The 22,470-nt window shown below is 40.7% G+C and overlaps 1 protein-coding gene across 1 annotated transcript; it reads left to right on the top strand.

The window, feature by feature from the left end:
• The first annotated feature begins 15,450 nt into the window (after positions 1-15,450).
• LOC114508060 (olfactory receptor-like protein OLF3) lies at positions 15,451-16,885 on the top strand. The gene has a single exon (XM_028526058.2). It carries the CDS (start codon positions 15,467-15,469, stop codon positions 16,418-16,420), a length of 954 nt encoding a protein of 317 aa, XP_028381859.1. The 5' UTR covers positions 15,451-15,466; the 3' UTR covers positions 16,421-16,885.
• The last annotated feature ends 5,585 nt before the right edge of the window (positions 16,886-22,470 follow it).

Raw genomic sequence — 22,470 nt, forward strand, 5'->3', positions numbered from 1 at the left:
TCTTTCATTATGTTTAAGTAGAGAATTGCATGTGGAATACAATCAACAAGGTATTTTTTTTTCTTTTTTCTTTACTTATGTGGAACCCAAGTATCAAAGAGAGTAACATAAACAAGCTGTTGCAAATGATTTTCAACACTTGATTTAGACATCTGAGTATTTGATTTTCTGCTGTGTGGTATAACATAATTGTTCTCAATTATTGTCTCCATTTGATCTTTATCTTCAACTGGTCTAACCAACTGTGGAGCACCATCCAATGAGAAATCCCTAGCACAAATTTCACAAACCACTTTTGACCCATTACATCAGTCATAGCACCTTCTCTATTCACTGCAGAATTTTTTTTTTTAAGTTTCAGTTGCATTTTTCCATTTCTTGAAATAATAAAGCACAATATGTCAAAAGTGTTGAGTATTTTCTTCTGTCTTCAATATTATAATGGCTACACAAAATTTCACCAATTTTGATATTAGGTTTGTATTAGGTTTAAAGGATTTAAAAACATTTTTCAAGTGTATTTTATTGATTATGCTATTATACTTGTCTCAATTTTTTCTCCCCTATACCCTCCTCTGCCCTGTACCCAACCATCCTCCAGCATTCCCCACTCCATTAGTTCATGTCCATGGGTTGTACATATAAGTTCTTTGGCTTCTCTATTCCCTATATTATTCTTAACCTCCCCCTGTCTATTTTCTGCCTACCATTTATGCTTCTTATTCTCTGTACCTTTTGCCCCTCTCTTCCCCTCCCACTCCCCTACTGGTAACCCTCCATGTGATCTCCATTTCTGATTCTGTTCCTGTTCTAGTTCTTTGCTTAGTTCATTTTTATTTTTTTAAGTTTGGTTGTTGATAGTTGTGAGTTTGTTGTCATTTTACCGCACATATTTTTGATCTTCTTTCTCTTAGATAAATCCCTTTAACATTTCATATAATAAGGGCTGGGTGATGATGAATTCCTTTAACTTGACCTTATCTGGGGAGCACTTGATCTGCCCTTCTATTCTAAATGATAGCTTTGCTGGATAGAGCAATCTTGGATGTAGGTCATTGCCTTTTATGACTTCAAATACTTCTTTCCAGCCCCTTCTTGCCTGCAAGATTTCTTTTGAGAAATCAGTTGAGAGTCTTATGGGAACTCCTTTGTTGGCAACTGTCTCCTTTTCTCTTGCTGCTTTTAAGATCCTCTCCTTATCTTTAATCTTGAATAATGTAATTTTGATGTGCCTAGGAGTATTCCTCCTTGGGTCCAATTTCTTTGGGACTCTCTGAGCTTCCTGGTCTTCCTGGAAGTGTATTCCCTTTGCCAAATTGAGGAATTTCTCCTTCAGCATGTTTTCAAATAAGTTTTCAATTTCTTACTCTTCCTCCTCTCCTTCTGGTACCCCTGTGATTCGGATGTTGGAGTGCTTAAAGTTATCTCAGAGGTTCCTAAGCCTCTCCGCATTTTTTTTTTTTGTTGTTGATTTCTTGTTTCTTCATTCTGTTCTGGTTGGATGCTTATTTCTTCCATTTATTCCAAATCGTTGATTTGAGTCCCGGTTTCCTTCCCTTCACTTTTGGTTCCTTTTATTTCACATTTTCCTTTATTTGACTTGTATAGCCTTCATTCTGCCTTCATTTTGTGACCAGATGCAATCATTTCTGTGAGCATCCTGATTATTGGTGTTTTGAACTCTGCATCTGAAACTTTGTCTATCTCCTGGGTGCTTAGTTCCTTTTCTGGAGTTTTGATCTATTCTTTCATTTGGGCAATATTTCTTTGTCTCAGCACACCTCTTATGTGCTAAGGGGTGGAGCCTTAGGTATTCACTAGGAGGGGCAACCCACATTGCTGTATTGAAGCGCTTTATGTAGGGAAGGGGTCAGAGAGGAAGAATGCTGCTTGCTTAGCTCTCCACTGGCTTTCTGTCACTTCCCCTGCTGCCCACAAGCAGATTGGGCCCTTTCAGGTACTGATTCCCAGGTTGGTGGGTTTGTGCATGTTCTAGGATCCTGTGGGCCTCTCCAATGAACTCTCCTGTGAGACAGGGAGTTTCTCTCACCACCTCAACCCCCACAGGTTTTTACCACTAGAAGTTTGATTCTCTACTTTTCCAATCCGCCAGTCTCCACATCATCTGCAAGGTCCACTGTATTGGGGTAGTTCCTCTCCACCTTTCCTACTAATCTGAATGAATGTTTCTTTAACTCCTTGGTTGTTGGAGTTCCACACAGTTTGATTTTCTGGCAGTCCTGGTTATTCATTGTTTTACGTTGGTTGTCATCAGTCTTTTGGTTGTACAAGGAAGTGATGTGTTTCTACCTACTCCTCCATCTTGGCTGGAACTCCTATGATAAGTTTTTTTTAATGCACACTGATATGACAGCTGTCACAATACAATCTAACATAATTTTTTTGAAAAAAAATTAAAAAACAACTAGCGCTAGTAGAGGCATCTTATAAAAAAACAAAAGAACTTGAGCTTCTTTGGTTTCATCTGAAGGGTTATCTAAATCTTTATTTTTCAGGAGGTAGAAATGTTGAGAGTGGCCTTCCAAGATGTGGAAACCAGTGCAATCTTATATTCCATATGTTAGGTTTCTATTATTTCCTTTTTTATTTTATAGACTTCTTAATTTTAGGACTGCCTATTCTCAGTAAGTTAAATGCTATGTAATTAAATTATTTTGAAACCTTTAGGTGTCAGACATTCCTCATTAGTACCTGCTTGTGAATGACATTCCCAGTATAAGGGAGGAAAGTACTGTTGATGAAGGGGCAATGTAAGATGTAATTCTAAACAACCAATCCATCAAACAGAACTTTTCCCCCAAAAGTGGGACACTGAAAAATATTTGAGAATTAAAATCTTGTTCATTATTTTATAACCATAAAAACATCATAAAGGTGGTTTGCAAAAAATAGTCAAATATATATTAATATATGTATATAAACTGTAATACATATATGAATTAGTTTGTTCAAATAAAAATTCAGATAAGATCCATACCTTGCAATTGTCTGCTGTATCTTTGAAATCCTGTTTAATCTGTATGTTCATCTTCAGTTTCCCTTTTTTCCCCTTGCAATTGTTTGTTGAGTAAAACAGGGTTGTTTTACCCAGGTGGAATTCCCTGCAGTCTGGGCTTTTTGATGACATCCTGGGAGTGTAATTTTGCACATTCCATTGCCCCTGTATATCCTGTTAGAGTGAGAGAGGCTTGATCAGACTTAAATGTGTGTGTGGGTGTGTTTGTTTGTTTCTGGCAGGAGTATTTCTTGATGGTAGCAGGTACTTCTATCAGGAGGTATAAAGTATTCCCTCCTTCTTTTATAGGATTAAATGTAGTTACCACATTGCCTAGCTCAGGGTTTCTCAACAGTAGCAAATATCTATTGACCTTTTGGGCTGGATAATTGTTTCTTGTGGGGGCTTTATGTGTATTGTAGGATCATTACAGGATATTTTTTTAACTCTGTGACCTCCACCCAGTAGATGGCAGTTGCACCCCTCCCCACACCTGCCAATTCTGATAATCAGAAAAGTCTGCAGACATTATGAAAAGTCCCCTGGGAGGGCAAAGTCACTCCTGGATAAAACCACCAACCTAGCTTCATTAATTTATTAGGGGTTGCAACGTGGTGATGTTCTGTTATCCCTTTCTCTTTATTACCTGCAATATATTTATAGGCAGAAACCTCCTACTCACCACTATTTTTCTTCTTGAGATAATTAGTATGAGAAAGGCAGAATACATTTTTGATTTTTTCCTCTTTCCCTCTTTTGCAATACAACAAAAGAAGTGGACTTTTAAAAGTATTATGAATGAATCAGTATAAACTTATTTGCTATAGTGTTGGCACTGCTGCTGACAAGATGGAGAGTCAGCAGTGGCAGGAAATGAATTAGTCTTGGCTAAGTGGTGTCCAGTACTTTGAACCCACAGTCATCGTCTTTGGCCCCATGACCACTGGTATGCATGGGAGAAGAGATTGGACCACTTCTAACATATGCCAGTATTGTGGTCCATGTGGAAACTGAGAACCCGCTTCATCACAAGTATCACATGTATCACATGGAACATGCAGAGAATCACTCCTGTGTCTTTCCAGGAGCTCTGTGTCCCCAATCCTCCAAACTTTATCTTTAATTCCACACAGATATTAGTCACAGGCTTTAAATCAGTGTATGCCTGGCTTTAGAGCATCTTCCTGCTGGGCAAAGTGATGGTGAACCACAATGTTTACAAGTCTTTCCTTTAGGGGAAATGCTTTCTCTGTGATTTTTTAGCCCATAAGAAATTGCCAAACTATTTTCACAAGTTGTTACACCGTTTGTAGTTGTACCAGCAATATATGACAATAGAGATTCCATCTCAGTGCCAATGCTTGCTAGCACCAGAAACAACTTGTGGCTGTAATTTGCATTTTTTAAGAACTAATGATGTTGAGTGTTTTTTTTTCATGTGCTTTTCAGCCATCTGTATGCTTTTGGTGGGATGTTGACTATTTATATTTGAGGATTTGTGTTATATGTGTTTTGCAACCATCTTTTCCAGTCTGTGGCTTGTCTTTTCATTGTCTTCACAGTGTTTTTTCCAAAAGTAGAAGTTTTGATTTATTCATTTTTCATTTGTAGATCATGTTTGGGTATCCTGTGTGAGAAATCTTTGCCTGACCCTGGCCAGGTAGCTGGTTAGAGTGTCATCCCAATACACCAAGGTTGTGGGTTCTATCTTCAGTCAGGACACATCCAGGAAAAACCAGTGACTGCACAACTAAGTGGAAAAACAAATGGATGTCTCTCTCTCAAATCAGTAAATAAAAATTAGAAAAGAAAAAGAAAAGGAAATCTTTGCCTAATCAAAGGTCACAAAGATAACTCCATGTTTAAGTCTCTGACCAATTTTGAGTTACTTTTTATTTTTTTGTACATGGATGTTTAATCATCCATCATTATTTATTGAAAATTCTATTTTCTCCATTAAATTTTCTTTGTATTTTTTCCAAAAATAATTGACAATATAGCGATGGGTCTATTTCTGGACCCTCCTTTTTTTTTGATTCTTTCATCTATTCCACACTGTAGTAATTACTGTTGCTTTATAGCATGTCTTGAAATTGATGGTGTAAGTTGTCTAAATTTGTTCTTCTTTTTCAAAATTGTTTCACTTATTCTAGATCCTTTGTTTTCCACCAAAATCTTAGAATCAGATTCTTAATTCTTACAATAATTTCTGCTGGGACTTTGATTGATCTTGCATTGTATCTTTAGGTCAGTTTGGAACAGAATGAATATTTAAAAAATATTAAGTCTTTCAGTCTATGAACATGGTCAATATTTACCTACTTTTGAGGCATTCTTCAATTTCTTTCATCGGTGCTTTGTTGTGTTTTAACATGCAGATCTAGCATATATTTTATTAGATATATACCTAGTTCTTTCATGTTTTCATGTGCTATTGTAAATAACATTGATGTTAAAATTTCTTTTTTCAATTTTTGTTTCTTGTAATTGCAAGTACAATTGATTTTTGTATATTGACATCATGTCTAGTGAACTTGCGAAACTCATTAGTTAGTGTTAGTGTCTCTCTTGTAGATTTGTAGGGTTTTCTACCTAGATGTTATGTCATGGGTGAATAGAGACAGCACGATTTCTTCCTTCCCAATCTGAATGCCCTTTATTTGTTTCTGTTGCCTGGCAAAACTGGCTGGGACTCCTGTGCAGTGTGAATAGAGTTGTGAGAAAGGGCATGTTTGCTTTCTTCCTGATGTTTGGGGGAAAGGTTGAAACTTTCACCATCACGTATGAGTTTAGTCAAAGGTTTTTCGGACATTATTAACCAAACTGAGGAAGTTCTCTTTTCTTAGTTTGCTTAGTTTTTATCATGAATGGATGTCAACTTTTGTCAAGTACTCTTTTTACTGAATACTTACTTTTATATACAGTATTGCTTCTTCAGGTTGGTGGTGTCATGAAATACAGTGATTACATTTTGGATAATGAATTAACCTTGCATTTCAAGACCAAACCAAACTTGGTCATGCTGTTCTTTGATTCAATAGCTCAGTTTTGTTAAGAATTTTTGTACCTATCTTCATGAGGGATAGTGCTGTGTGAGTTTATTTTCTTATAAGATTCTTGTCTGATCCTAGCATCAAAGTAATGCTGGCCTCAAAAAGAGGTGAAAGGTATCTCCTCCTCTTCTGTTTATGGGAGCAACGGTATACAATTTATATGATTTTCCCTTGTTTGGTAGAAGTTACCATTGACAGCATTTGGTCCTGGAATTTCTCTTGTTGAAAAGTTTTGAATGATGAATTTAATCTTTCTACTGGAGTAAGCCTTGGTACTTTGTGTGTTTTAAGGGATTTGTCCATAAGTTGTAACACTTATGGACATTTTTTAGAGTTAGAATCTTCTTTTAAGTGTCCTTTGAATGTCTCCAGGGTTTATAGAGATGTGTCCCTTTTCTTTGTTTATTTCTGTTGCCTAATGAAACTGGCTGGGACTCTTGCACAGTGTTAATAGAGTTGTGAGAAAGGGCGTATTTGCTTTCTTCCTGATGTTTGGGGGAAAGTGTAGTGGTAATTAGTATCCTTTCACTATCTCTCTCTAGGTCGGTGGGGCTAATAGTTTATTAAGTCAATCTTTTAAAAAGTGCCAGTCTTTGGTTTTATTACTTTTTCTCTATTGTTTTCCTTTTTTACTACTTTACATTAGCCTTTCTCTTTATTTTGTCCTTCTTTCTCATTATTTGAGTTCAATTGACTCTATTTGTTATTGTTTTTTAGCTGGAAGTTTAAATTATTGATTTTGGGCTTTTCTTTTTTTCTCATGTGATGATCCACATTTCTCTCTAAGCACTACTTTAGTTGTGTCTCACAAATTTTGATTTTTTTTCATTTTCATACAATCAAGATGATGATTTCTCCTCCTACCTTTTTTTTAATGGTATAGATCCAGTGTTCTGTGTGGTAATATTTCTTATGTGTGAAGAACTTGTACTGACATTTGTGCTGGTCTAGGCCATCTGGCAATGAATTAATTTAATTTTCATTTGTCTGGAAAAGTCTTGATTTTCCCTTCATTCTCAAAAGATATTTTCTCTGTATACAGAGTTCTCAGCTGGCAGTTTCTCCTAACCCCACCCAGCATTTTAAAATGTCACTCCATGTGTTCTGGCCGGCATTGTTTTTTGACAAAAAATCTAAATTGTTTTGGATATTTATTTTTCTGTATGTGATTTTTGTTTCCCCTCAGACTGCCTTCAAGGTTTTCACTTTATTATTGGCAGTTTGAATATGATGTGTCTAGTCTTTGCTCTGTTTGTTTTTAGTTTTGGGTTTATTTGTTTGTTTTTGTGTTTTTTTTGGTCTCAGCTTCTTGGATTTCTGTTCTGATTTCTTTCATAATTTTTCTCACCATTTTCACTTTCAATATTTTCTCTATTCTCTCTCCAATTTCTTTCTGTTACTTTCTAATCGCATGCATGTTAGATTGTATGATTGTCCCCTAGTTTCTTTGATATCATATACTCTCTGCCTTTTTTATTGTTGTTATGATTGTTTTCATTCTGCATCAGCTGCGTTACTTTCTATTGACTCATCTTTATCCTCACTGATTATTTCTTGGTTCTGTTGACTCTTGTTGTAAGCATCTTTCATCTCTGTTACTGTGTTCTTCCTGTCTAGGATTTCATTGGATTCTTCCATATACTTTTCACTTCTCTGTGGAAATTCCTCATGCATTTACACAGGACATCCATCTTTTCCACTAGACCCTGTAACGTGTTAATGAGAGTTATTTTAATGCTCTGTGTGATAGTTCCTATGTCCAGGTCATACCTGATTCTGGTTCTGTTAGTTGCTTAGTCCAGGGACAATATTTTTTCATTCTTTTTTCTCTCCTCTTTAATTTTGATTGAAACCCAGACATTGTGTGTGGAGCATAATAGACTGTGAGATAAACAATATTATGTTTTGCAGCGGACTCATCTCTTCTGTCTATTCTCTAGCACAGAGTGTGTGGGGTGTGTGAATTATTCAGCCACGGTTGGGGCTGGGTTTGAGCTTTGTTGTTGCTGTGGTTATTCTCAGTGCACCAACCAATTCCATTTCCTCTAACATCACCTGTGCCTGGGGTGGGGTGATCATGAGGGGAGGGCTTTCCCAGCGTTGCTTTTCTTCCTTACTTTCCAGCTCTTCCTTTGGGACTGCATGTCACAGAGTGTGTCTTCCCACATGTGGCCTCTCTGCCAGAGCTAACTGCTGTTCCTTGTTCCTCAGTCCTGCTTGGTGGATGGTGAGGGTTTGTTCTCTGTTGTCCTGCTTCTGTCTCAGCCTTAGGCAGACACTTTCTTCTTGTGTCTCAGGCAGGGTTGGGGCTTTGTGACCTTGGTTTTCCACAGTGTGAGGAGATGGATCATGGTCTCAGCAGAGTGGTCTCCTGCCAGTGGGAATCCCAGGGCTGGAATGAGTGTGTATGTGTGTGTGTTTTCCATTCTCTTCCTCAGCACTGAGTCCTCATCTGTCTCTGAGGGAAACAGTGTTTGCTGCCCTTCCCCAGTGGCTTCAGGCTCTTGTTCCATAAGGCAGATGGGCTTGGTGTTTGGAGGGTGCCTGCTGCTCAGTGCAGAAGCTGGGGCTGATGTCCCTAGACCTGTACCATGGAGGAAGCTCAGTCTGGCTGTCCACCCTTTTGCAGACATTCTTCTGGCAACTGTTCAAAGCCTATCAAGAAATGTTCAGAACTAATGGGGACTTTCCTTTTTGCTGTAGCCCTCAGCCATTCAAAACTTACAGTATTCCACACTTGAACTTCAGCCCTATGTTAAAGCCATTCTCAGTGACTTGTTAGGTTGCCCTATTTACTCCCATGCTCTGGCCCCGGTAAGTAAGAGCTCACATCCTCTCTCTCTCTGGGTGTACCTGTCTTTCCTGAGATTCATGCTATTTGGTTGCCCTACAGTCTCATCTTACTGGAGATTTCAATGATAATTATGATTTTATAGATTGCCTAACCTTATTTTGTTTCAGGATGGAACAATGCTCTTTTCAGCTTTCTACCATCTCTGTGAAAGCTAGAATAGGATCAATTACTTATTTTTTCCTTTTAAGTAGACTCTAATTTTTAGAGTGGATTTAGATTTATGTAGCAAAAATGAATAGGAGTGAGGGTTTCTTTGCCCACGCCACAGCCTTCCCACTGTTAACACCCTGCCCCAAACTGGTATATTTTTGATTACTTTTAAAGCTCTGTTTTAACAGATAAATGAATTCTAAATGGGGGATGTGAATTTTACAGGTAGAGAAAATATAGCAATGGAAATAATGATTTTTAGGCAAATAAATTTTAAGTGAAACAAACCTGGAAGGAGTGTACCCAAATTGTGTGCATGGAGATTGGACCAAATAATTGTTTTATATTCCTGTTCTTGCAAACCCAGGTTGCACATCGATCGTATATATTAGCACATCTGTACAAAGGCTTCTTGAAGGAATATTGAATTTCCATGTGGACACTAACGGGATGACATTCCTGGGCAGAAGAGGGAGCATTTCCTGTTTTAGGAGCAGTAGGAACTATAAGTTGGGTGGGGCTCATATGAGGCAGGGAGTGGGGAAAAACTGAATTTGTGGGTGACTCTGAAACTCTTCACACTCAGTTTATTGAGGTATGGCGGTCAAGTCATTGGGCTTCAGAACAAATCTCTGTGCTTGGGTCACAGTACAACAGAGTGGAATAATGCAGGATTGATGTGACAGTGTCCTACCGAGCGAATTGTTTTAGTAGTTTTCAAATATTATTCTATCAGAAACATCTGAAAGTCTCCCAAGTCTTTGTTGTTGTTTTGGAACTGAAATAGTACCATGAGACATACATTCTGGTGTCCACCACACTTGCAGGGCTCACAGCAGCCCTTTGACAGATCTCAGAGGATAAAGACAACTCTTGACTCCAGAAAGAGAGGTAAGGGCACCCTGGAGCTGAGGGGGATAATTGGTTTCCCTCCAGCTTGGAGGCATGCCTGTCACTGCTCACTGGAATAAGGGCATGAGGGCTAAATGCCAAGATTAGACTAGAGAAGGATATCCTAAAACCCCAATAAAGTGGCTTCTATGATTTTGTTTAGAATGACCTGAGGCTGCAGTGGATTGTTGTTGTCTGAGGAGGATGGAGAGTAGCTTATCAAGGGAGAAGAGGGCAGCATAAGAGAATTGGGAGTGGTGACAGCAATTAACACTGTGATGTAGAGAGCTCTGGGGGATCTGTCAGCCCACATGGCTAATTCAGCCACTGCTACACCTCATTAGGGCTGTGTCTGAGCCAACCTTGGGGCCCCTGTGAGCTTCTTCCCAGTAGTAGTCCTCACCACGTCAGCTAGTCCAACCTGTGAGTTCTCAGCCCAGGAGTCAAGGAGCCTGGGAGACTTCATATCCTCTCCATGGTCTGCCACTTTGTTGGAAGGCAGCAGTCTTTAGAAACCAGTTTAAACTTAGACGGAAGTGTCCATCTCCATTTTTTTCTGCTGCTTTTCAATATTTGAGAGTTCTAACAGAGGCAACAATGGTGGGTGGCTTCATCTGATTTTTAGGGACTCTGGATCAGAGATAGGAAGTGTGGATGTGGAAATCTTCTCACTCTAAATAGTGTGGCCAATGTAGTCCCGTTATTCTGCACTCCTGAAATGACAGGCTTAGGTGCATTTTTGTTCTAAGGGTTCTCTAGTCCAAACTTTAGTGCTGGCAGAGAGAAAGAGGAAGGGTGAAATGAAGGGAGGTGAGGAACAAGTTGATTTAGTATTTAGATACTGTAGATTCTGTGGATGAATTCTGTAAGTAATTTGGGTGAGATGCTACAGGACAAGCCCAGATCTGTGAAGTGATATTTAGAGATTAAAATTCATAAAACTGTAGGAGGTTATTACATTTCCAAAAGGAAAAATTACTAATCACTGTTTTCTTAATTATTCCCTGAAGGTACTTATGGAAAGTACCTGAAATTTTCCTTTGCAGTATTAGAAATATAAAGTGATTTAATGGATTGCTCAAAGTCAGACACTCAGAATGTGAACTGAGACTAGAACTGAGGTCTCCTGACACTCATTTCTGGGCTGGTTTCTGGAATCCACTGTAGGGATTGCACAGTGGAGACATGGTAGTCTGGGTGAATTGCCCTAGCCTTACCTATGTGGAAAAGGCATAAAAAGGTGAGCATTTACAAAATGAAGACCTAGTAGAATATATCAAATTTCTGATTATGTAAAAAGACAGGCAATCTAATCCAGACAGGAAATAGAACACTAGGTGCTTTCTGAGGATATAAAACTATTCCTGGGAAATTACCCACTCAGGTGGCCCTTGGTTTTCTGTCCCAAGCATTAGGATGATGCAGGTATTCCTGGCCACGATGGAGGTATTTGGTGTACACAACATCCATGTATTCAGCCAGATGTCAGATGACTCTTCTGTTGGGAACCACCCTGACTGGTATCAGAAGCTGAAACCCCTGCCTAGGCTAAGGCTAAGGGAATGCCCTTGGAACCGTAAGCCAGCAAGGAGACAAGGGCTTGTCTCCCTGGCAGGAATGCTGCTTCTGCTGCTGAACCCCAAAAAGCTTGGTCGGTTAGCCAAAGACGGGTAAGATTCCCCATGGGGGGAAAGACCTAAGCCAGGCACGATCACTTTGGGAGGCCCCCCAAAAGAAGGACTTGGGGGGCTGCAGCGTAAGAGGGTGATGGACTCTCTCTCCTTGGCTTTGACATAGCCTGAGTTCTCATCATCTGGGAGAAAATCTCCTTATTGCCTTAGTTCCTGTGCTAAGCCTGAAACAATGACAGGGTGGTGAAGCTCTGTGCTGAAAAGAGGTGGATTCCCTGGGTGATCAGGCCTAAGAAAGATTATGTAAATTACTGTGAAACCTTCTTTGTTTAGATTGCTCACAGTTGAATGAGAGGGGTCCAAGGAGGAAGTTTGTTCCTCAAAGTCTTACAGCTCTTTGACCCCCACTCAATAAACCAGCAGAGTTCCTTGTTTTCTATAGTTTCTTACTTCCCCCTGATAAGTACTGTACTTTACCTGAATTATTATGCAAAATAAGCCCAATAAAAGCATGTACGGACGGTAAATCAGGGCCCTCCCCACTAGGGGGGGGTGGCCATTCTGTCCCTACTTCCCCACAGGACCTAGTTGTCTCTGTGTATGTTTGTTTCTCACGTGTTTTTCGGCGAGCCATCCACAGCGTTCCGTGGTCACTGCTGGCCGGTGACCCACGCACAACACTCTTCCTTTAATTGAAAGTTCCATTTTTATTGCCAACTCAACACTGTGAAGGTTGATTCTGGTTTGTCTGACCAGCATAACAGCAAGCATCTTTAGTTTGTGGGAGTTACCTTTTGTGCTCTGAGTCTGTGTTCAGGACTTCTGTGTGTCTCTGCTAAGATTGTAGAGGACTCCAATGAGAAGGGTAAATATAATGAAGACTCGATGGAATGTTATAAAAGATGAAACACAAACAGACTTCCAGCTGTAGGGCTTCATCTCTATAATGAATGGGAAAAAATATGGGCGATGGTCCCAGATGGGATTTTCGAGGCTGGTCCAAAGTTTTGTCCATCCATGCACCATTTGTATCTGCATAAGCAGTGGAAAGGATTATTATTCTTAAATACAACAGAACTCTGGAAGTTGAGATGCTGGGGAATCTTTCTATAACATGTACACCTCCTGAGTGTTCAAATCAACACTTCTTTTTTTGTAATATAGGAGGCATGGGAGAAGATAATTTATTGAAGCAGCCAGCCAATAGAAGTTAAGATGTTTTTGTTTTAAAATATAAGACACTAACCAGGGTAGGAAAATAGAACATGGCAGTGAACGTTACAAATGTAAAATGCACCCATGTGTTAAGCCCTGAACACCTCCATCTTTGCAAAGTTTAACTGAATATTTTGGGGTGTTGTAATTAAAAACTGATCAAAATGTGAACAGCAGGATTTGAAGGCATCTCCAGAGAATACAAGTGATGACCCTGTCTGTGTGGCACCAGTATGTGAGAAGTTCTGTCACTGTTCATTTCATTTTTATCTGTGGGTCAGGGTTCTCATCTCTCTAGATGAGCAGTAGCTCATTGTTTTTCAAGGCCTCATCAATAGTGTTGGAGCAGGAGTGTGGGGAGGGTGTAGGGAAGGCTAACAGGGCACCTTATGTTGAGAAGCCATATTGTCACTTGCAGATGGATATTGATGCCCTTTCCTGTCAGGCAAACTGCAGAGTTGCAGGGAGCCAGGCATGGAAGAGTCCTCTGTCCAGGAGACCAACTGCCAATTGTAATGGACCAGTTGGTACATGCCCCATTTTCATAACCCCAAAATACCAGATATTTACAAACTTTACAAAAATAACCACCTGAGAATTCACCATTAGAAATATATGTAACTTGACTTAAACAAAGAACAAGTGTTATTTCTGAAGGGATTGGCTTCAGGTGCCAGGAAGCAAAAGAGATTGGATGCAGAGGCTCTTAAACTCTGAAGCTCAGACTTGTACTAAGATGAGTCGGTGCCCCTCCCTGGGGGTGAGGTGAAGGCTGTGTTGGAGGGATGTGCAGGGTGGGTAAGAGAGACATGGGGCGTCACCAGCTGTCATGCTCTGCAGGCAAGTCACACATGTAACAGGGGAACAGATGATGTAATGATTTGTTTTGTGTCCTTTCTTCCTTGGATGGGTCAGGTCTTTGAGCACAGGGACCTATAATATTCACCATGAAATAGGAGCATTTATGAAATATGGCACATTATAGATGTTTGCCAAATTAATAGAAAAATACAAAATAGTGTTGAAAGTAAATTATAATTGAAAAATAAAAAATAACTTACTTCAAAATTAAAAGAAATGTCTAGGTTCTGCTGCAGATCTGATGTGTGTGTGTATAACAACAGCTATCAGCGTTTTAAAATTAAATATTTTCTTGAGGTGTTAGAGTTAAATTTGAGTGTCTTCTTTGGGTCAAATGGACGCTTTGTTCTTCTGCCCAAGACTGAAGAAAAACTAAATGAGGGGTGAGGGTAAGGATCTTGTGTAGAGCCATACAGGAGGGACTGTTGAAAGGGGAATCAGGTTTGGGGGAGGAAATTGGGGTAGAAGTTTCAAAAAATGTGTGTGTCTGAACCATGAAAGAAGAGGGGGCCATCTCTTTAACTTGTTTGTTTGTGTGTGGTTTCTGTCTTTTATGAGATAAGGGTTCTGAAGTGTAGACAATCTTCTTCTTTCTGCTGAGAGACCCCAGCCTGGGTCTGGAATGGCGCACACAGCTCAGCTTCTGCTCTCCAGTGGTAGCCTTCTTGCTGCCATCTTCTCCTCCTTCCCCTAATTTCTTACCCTGCAAGAAAAGGAACGTTCCTGATAGGTAGGCTTGGAGAAAGAATAAGAATAAATCAGTCCTAGAAAATTAAAAAATGTGAACAGTTTCTGTTTAATGTTCCAAATTGATATGATGGAGTTTCATTCGAAAAGCACTTCCAGGACACAGTAAAATGAGTGAAACTTCATTCCCACTCCCGTTGCCAGGAATTCATGCATCTGCCCCTGCTGCAGGCGATGAGGAGCAGTCCTCAAAGCCCTGCTTCCTGTCCTGTCTTGTGAAGGGAAAGTCAGGTGCTCATACTCTCACTGCCTTTAATATGGGCCTGTATGGAAAGGGTAGCTTCCTAACTGCAGCTGGCCAGGAAGGGACAAATAAAAGGACAAAATACCATTAATATCCCCTACTACTTGGTATGCCACTGAGTCTGAAGAGACCAAAGGTTATAATCAAAAAGACAATGGTCCCTCAGTCCCAAAGTGACTCAACTTTCCTAAACTTTCAGTTCCATTAAAGAGTTTTGAGGTCCGAATTTGTGGAGGGATTGCATGGGAAATCACTTTTGCTACTATTGTCAACCCCGAGGCAGAAGTCATGTTTCTCCCAATACTCATCTTGCCGCAGTCCTGCCAACAGTATAGTTCACAAAATACTTTCCCCAACTTCACGCATGTGGAGCTTAAATACACTTGCAAGTTGTAATCCTTTTGCAATGGGTTTCTACATTTCAGGCAACTTTTATACCTTTCCATCAAGGTTTTTCCTCACTGTTTATCACTTTACCTACCATTGTCATGTACCAGGCTCTCCACACCTGAAGCCTGAGGTAAGATGGTGAAGACGTCGAGCTCCCGAAGCTGCACTGCATGGTGTCCAGGCTGAGCAGGTGTCCCAGAGGCCATATCATGTCCCCGTCTAGGTGCTGGCCTGTCTCTGATGCATATCGGGATCCAGCCTGTGGTGACGGCCCGCAAGTGATCTGAAACATCTGGCTGAGGCTGGCCAGCAGTAGGCAGTAGGTGTTCACAGAAAGTTACTCTTGCTGTTCTCTGACTCAACAGCTTCTGTTCTTTCTGACTCTCTGCAGATTCATAACCCTGACATTTTTTAATGGGAACAGACAACCAGACGTGGGTGAGAGAGTTCATTCTCCTCGGCCTGTCCAGGGACTGGGACACTCAGGTGTCTCTCTTTGTCCTGTTCGTGGTCATGTACCTGGTGACAGTGCTGGGGAACCTCCTCATTGTCCTTCTGATCAGACTGGACGGCCGACTGCACACTCCCATGTACTTCTTTCTCACCAACCTCGCCCTCGTCGACGTCTCCTATGCCACGAGCATCGTCCCTCAGATGTTGGCTCATTTTCTTGCTGAACAGAAAGTGATCCCCTATGTGAGCTGTGCAGCACAGTTATTTTTCTCCTTAGGACTGGGTGGCATTGAGTTTGTTCTACTGGCAGTGATGGCCTACGATCGCTACGTGGCTGTATGTGATCCCCTGAGGTACTCAGTCATCATGCATGGAGGGCTCTGTGCTAGGCTGGCCATCACTTCCTGGGTCAGTGGCTCTGTGAACTCTCTCATGCAGACTGTCATCACCTTTCAGCTGCCCATGTGCTCAAATAAGTTTATTGATCACATATCCTGTGAGCTCCTAGCTGTGGTCAGACTGGCCTGTGTGGACACCTCCTCCAATGAGATCGCAATCATGGTTTCTAGCATTGTCTTGCTGATGTCCCCATTCTTTCTGGTCCTCTTGTCCTACATCAAGATCATCACCGCCATCCTACAGATCAGGTCCACAGAGGGCAGGAAGAAAGCCTTCCACACCTGTGCCTCTCACCTCACAGTGGTGGTCCTGTGCTATGGCATGGCCATTGTCACTTACATCCAGCCCCGCTCCAGCCCCTCTGTCCTCCAAGAGAAGTTGATCTCTCTCTTTTATGCCATTCTGACGCCCATGCTGAACCCCATGATTTACAGTCTAAGGAATAAGGAGGTAAATGGGGCCTGGCAGAAACTCTTGGGGCAATTATCTGGATTCACATTAAAACTGGCAACTTGATGAATCATGAGCACCACTTAGAGAAAAGGACTTTAACTGTGTGTTCTTCCACTTAACTCAGACATGACAGGCATCAACTGCATCACCATGGCAACTAGGAAGAAGATGATGATAAGTGTACTGATGGTGTGGGTAGGAGGCTGAGTGGTTGGCTTGGGATGTTGAATGTAGAAATATTTTAATGTCCCAGCCCCATGTGCAGTGGAGTTCAGGACTGCTGCCATGGAACTTCACACTCACTCAGTCTCCTTTCCTGACAGTAACTGAAAAACATATTGCCATTTGCTCTTTTGATTTGTCATGTTGTTTGGAATCATGGACCTATCTTGGATCTTCAGTTGGACCACTGGTGCTTGTTCCTCCACATTTTGTCTGAGGTTATTGTGTTTCCACTGGGGGCAAAACACTTCACATTTTAAGTCATTGAAAAATATGGGTGGTATATGTAAGCACATCCTGCAACTGTGTGAGTCGATGTTCTGAGGAGGGTGTTGCCATCAAAGTTGGTTAAATGCTTTTGATTAAATGCTTCTGTGCCAGACCTACGTCATGTGGACATAACGTGTGTGTCTGAGTGTGGGTGGAAATGCAGGAGAAGCTTCCACAGAAGGTCTTGTTTTGCACTGACAGGAAGCTAAGTAAAGGTTGTTCATGCCCATGGCTATGACTGGCCAAGGGAAAGGTGTCTCAGGCGCTGCTTGAGTATCCAAACTGTTGGAAAGGAATTTTACTGCATATGTAAGTGTACCAGTTAAACATTTAAGGTGTCCAACTGTGAAATCTATTAATTCTTTTTCCTCGATTTAAGAAACAACATAAACACACAAAGTATGAGATAATGCATAGATATAAAATTAATAGTCATCTAGGAAAAGAAAGATTCTTGAGGCAAAGGCAGTGAAGATAAAACAATCTTCACATGGGTTGGGGATCAGGATGGTTCCATCACCTGTGCAGATGGCTCCCACTTGTCTATCCCTGGAACCCTCCCCCACTCTCCTCTACATACAACACTGGGCCTACTTCAGCCTGTACATGCCTGAGCTGGGAGAGTCAGAGAGTGACCATCTCTCGAGAGAAACCTGAGTTAAACAGGGCAAAGGAGGGTGGAGGAATAACTGCACAAGGAAAGGAAGGAGGAAGAGAAAGAGTGTGCCAGCTCATCTGCTCCCTCCCTTGAAGAAGTCTCAAAGCTCTTTCTTCCCATCATCTCTTCTTTGAGTTGGTTGGTGTGCAGCTCGTCCATTTGGGGACACATCACAGACTCTCAGTGTGCAAGCAGTGTTGAAATTTCAGATAAACCAGAGCTCATTTGACACTTTAATTTTATCTAAAGGTAATCTATCTGGAGTTTTACAATCTAGGCAGATATCTCAATACATGTCAATGCCAGTGGGTTGTGTTTCTGCTCATGTTAATTGAGATATATCAGTGGCCTGTCTACTGTATGTCAGTGAAATCCAGTGGTTCTTGAAACACAGGATGATACAATCCTGACAAAGATAGGGTCACACAGCAGAGATGACAATGAAGCAGTTAAAATGCAGTGTTGTGTCACAGAGAGAGTAAGCCTTTGGGGGTGATCGTAGAAGGACTTCTGTATGAAAGGACCAGAAGAAGTCCAGGTGGAGACCAGGAAAGTGAGAACAGGTGATCCAGTTAACCTGAGCAAAGGCTGACCTGTGAAACATGCTGACCTGGGAGAGAGTGTGAGAGTTCAGTAATGCCCTGAATTTGCTCTTGTTGGGCAGAGGGGATGGAGGAAGTAATAGGGAGTAGCTGGTGGCAGACAGGGGCTATGTTTTGGAGGTCACTGAATGAATGTCAGATTATTTTGAAGTTGATCCTGACAGCATTGGGAGCCAGTAAGATTTTTTGGCCAGAGCATGCCTTGCTAAAATTTACATCTTTGAGTCACTCTGGCAAATGATTCAGAGGGAGAAAAATGGATCCAAAGAGGCCAGCTAGGAGGCTGCAGCACAATTACTAAGACTCCGAGGAATATGGCCTGAACACGTGGCAATGGGAAAGGAGAAGTCATGAAATGCGATTTAAGAGACATAATAGAGGGGCCCTGGCCCCACAGCTTGGTTGGCTAGAGCATAGTCCCAACACACCAAAGTTGCAGGTTTGACCCCTGGTCGGGACACACACAAGAATCCACCACTGATGGATGCATAAGTAGGTGGGACAACAGATTGATGTTTCTTTTTCTCTGTCTCTCCCTTCCCATCTCTCTCCAAAGTCAATTTTTAAAGAAGTTTAACAATAGGCATACTAGAGGGACACTTCACCTTCACCCAGTTCAGAACCCCCATGTGGGGCCATTTGTCCCTAAAAGGCCATGGTTCTGTCGGAATATTCTGTAGCTTGTAAACTGAAAAACTTACCACCATAAACACACCCTATATAAAATGGTAGTAGCAAGAGAGGAAAATTAGTCAAAAATATAAATATGCACATAACACTTGTAGGAGGAGAATGTGTGAAGGATCTGCATCCCCATTTCTGTGACTGGTGTGTGGCCACAGTGTGACTTTACTATCCAGCAACTTATTGGGTTGGCCAAAAACAATTCATTGGATTTTACAGTAAAATGAAAAGATACACTTTAGATAAGTCCCTTTAACATTTCATATAATAATGGCTGGGTGATGATGAACTCCTTTAACTTGACCTTATCCGGGGAACACTTGATCTGCCCTTCTATTCTAAAGAATAGCCTTGCTGGATAGAGCCATCTTGGATGTAGGTCCTTGCCTTTCATGACTTGGAATACTTCTTTCCAAGCTCTTCTTGCCTGCAAGGTTTCTTTTGAGAAATCAGTTGACAGTCTTATGGGAACTCCTTTGTAGACATCTGTCTCCTTTTCTCTTGTTGCTTTTAAGATTCTTTCCTTATCTTTAATCTTGGGTAATGTAATTATGATGTGCCTTGGTGTGTGCTCCCTTGGGTCCAACTTGTTTGGGACTCTGTGAGCTTCCTGGTCTTCCTAGAAGTGTATTTCCTTTGTCAGGTTGGGGAATTTCTCCTTTATCATATTTTCAAATAAGTTTTCAATTTCTTGCTCTTCTCCTTCTGGTACCCCTGTGATTCATATGTTGGAACATTTAAGGTTGTCCTTGAGGTTCCTAAGCCTCTCATTTTTTTGTTTTGAATTCTTGTTTCTTCATTCAGTTCTGGCTGAATGTTTCTCTCTTCCTTCTTCTCTAAACTGTTGATCTGAGTCCCGGTTTCCTTCCCATCACTGATGGTTTCCTGTACATTTTCCTTTATTTCACTTTTCATAGCCTTCACCTTTTCTTCTATTTTGCAACCATACTAATTCTGTGAGCATTCTGATTACCAGTGTTTTGAGCTCTGCATCTGACAGGTTGTCTATCTTCTCATTGCTTAGCTCTTTTTCCGGAGTTTTGATCTGTCCTTTCATTTGTGCCATATTTCTTTGTCTTGGTGCACCTGTTACATTGTAAGGGGTGTAGAGACTTAGATATTTGCCAGAGCAGGACAATGCGTATTGCTGTGTTGTGGTGCTCTCTTTGGGGGAGCAATCAGAGAGGGAACAATGCCACTTGTTCAGCTCTCATCTGCCTTTCCGTCACTTCCCCTGCTACTCATAAGTGGATTGTGCTCTTTCAGGTGCTGATTCCCAGGTGGGTGGGCTTGTGTATGTTCTAGGATCCTGTGGGCCTCTCCAAGGAACACTCCTGGGAGACTAGGAGTTTCTCCCACCACCACAACCCCCAGAGATTTGTATAGCCAGAGGTTTTGATTCTTCAGTTTCCAGATTGGCCACCCTCTGCCTTGTCCACATGCTCCACTACCTTGGGGCAGTTCCTTCCCACCCAGCTGCCCATCTCTGACTCTCCTACCCAGCTGGATCAATGTTACTTTAATTCCTTGGTTGTTGGAGTTACGTGCAGTTTGATTTTTCTGGAAGTTCTGGTTGTTCATTTTTTTAAATTAGTTTTTATCCTTCTTTTGGCTGTGAAGGAAGCAAAGTGTTTCTACCTATGCCTCCATATTGGCCAGAACTCCTATGATAAGGTCTTTTTTAAATGCACACTGAAACAACAGCTGTCACAATACAATCTCACAAAATTCTTTTGAATGAAAATTAAAGACAACTAGAACCATCTTATGGGATATAAACTGAAAAAACTTGAGCTTGTTTGGGTTTATCTGAAGAGTCATCTAAATCTATTCAGAAAATGGAAATGTTGAGAGTGGCTTTTCAACATGTAGAAACTAGTTAGTGCAATCTTATATACCATGTGTTAGGTTTCTGTCTTTTTATTTTATAGGCTTTTAATTTTAGGACTGCCTTTACTCAGTAAGTTAAATGCTATGTAATTAAACTATTTTGATACCTTTAGACGATAGACATTCCCATTAGTAACTGCTTGTGAAGGACATTCCTGGTATGAGGGAGAAAAGTGCTGTTGATGAAGGGACAATGTAAGATGTAATTCTAAACAACCAACCTATTAAATAGAACTTTTCCCCCAAAAGTGGAACACTGAAAAAATTTGAGAATAAAAATCTTGTTCATTATTTTATAACCATAGAAACATTATTGAGGTATTTTGTAAAAAAATAGTCAAATACATTAGTATGTGTATATAAATTTTAAGCCATATATGTACATGCATGTGCATATATGTACAAGTGAACACGTACATATATGAATTACAATTTGCTCAAATAAAAATTTGAATAAGATCCATACCTTGCAATTGTCTGCTGTATCTTTGATGTCCTGTTTAATTTGTATGCTCATCTTCAATTTCCCCTTTTTTCCCCTTGCCATTGTTCGTTGAGTAAAACAGGGTTGTTTTTCCCAGGTGGAATTCTGTGCAGTCTGGACTTTTTGATGACATCCTGGGAGTGTAATTTTGCACATTCCATTGCCCTTGTATATCCTGTTAGAGTGAGAGAGGCTTGATCAGACTTAAACGTGTGTGTGAGTGCGTTTGTTTGTTTGTTTCTGGCAAGAGTATTCTTGATGGTAGCAGGTACTTCTATCAGGAGGTATAAAGTGTTCCCTCCTTCTTTTATAGGATTAAATGCCGTTATTATATTGCCTAGCTCAGGGTTTCTCAACAGTAGCAAATATCTGTTGACCTTTTGGACGGGATAACTTTTTCTTCAGGGGGCTATTTTGTGCATTGTAGGATCATTACAGATATTTAATGATCATTAAATGGTCATCGTAGGATCATTTAATGCTGTGACGTCCACCCACTAGATGACAATTGCACCCCTTCCCCACAGCTGCCAATTTTGATAATCAGAAAAGTCTGCAGACATTATGAAAAGTCCCCTGGGAGGGCAAAGTCACTCCTGGATAAAACCACCAACCTAGCTTCATTAATTTATTTGGGGTTGCAACGTGGTGATGTTCTGTTATCCCTTTCTCTTTATTACCTGGAATATATTTATAGGTAGAAACCTCCTACTCACCACTATTTTTCTTCTTGAGATAATTAGTATGAGAAAGGCAGAATAAATTTTTGATTTTTTTCCCCTTTACCTCTTTTGCAATACAACAAAAGAAGTGGATTTTTAAAATCATTATGAACTAATCAGTGTAAACTTATTTGCTATAGTGTTGGCTCTGCTGCTGGCAAGATGGAGAGTCAGCAGTGGCAGGAAATGAATTAGTCTTGGCTAAGTGGTGTCCAGTACTTTGAACCCACAGTCATCGTCTTTGGCCCCATGACCACTGGTGTGCATGGGAGAAGAGATTGGACCACTTCTAACATATGCCAGTATTGTGGTCCATGTGGAAACTGAGAACCGCTTCATCACGAGAAATCACATGGAATATGCATGGATTCACTCCTGTGTCTTCCTCAGTGTTCTGCATCCCCAATCCTCCAAACTTTATTTCCAGGCAGAATATTAGGCATGGTCTTTAAATCAATGTATGCCTGGCTTTAGAGTATCTTCTTTCTGGGCAAAGTGATGGTGAACCATACTGTTTAAAAGTCTTTCTTTTAGCTCATAAGAAATTGCCAAACTATTTTCACAAGTTGTTACACCATTTG

Source organism: Phyllostomus discolor, chromosome 10, assembly GCF_004126475.2.
Source record: "Phyllostomus discolor isolate MPI-MPIP mPhyDis1 chromosome 10, mPhyDis1.pri.v3, whole genome shotgun sequence".
NCBI lineage: Eukaryota > Metazoa > Chordata > Mammalia > Chiroptera > Phyllostomidae > Phyllostomus > Phyllostomus discolor.

Excerpts from the sequence above, each read along its gene's own strand:
- LOC114508060 (XM_028526058.2), top strand. The coding sequence starts at position 15,467 with ATGGGAACAGACAACCAGACGTGGGTGAGAGAGTTCATTCTCCTCGGC.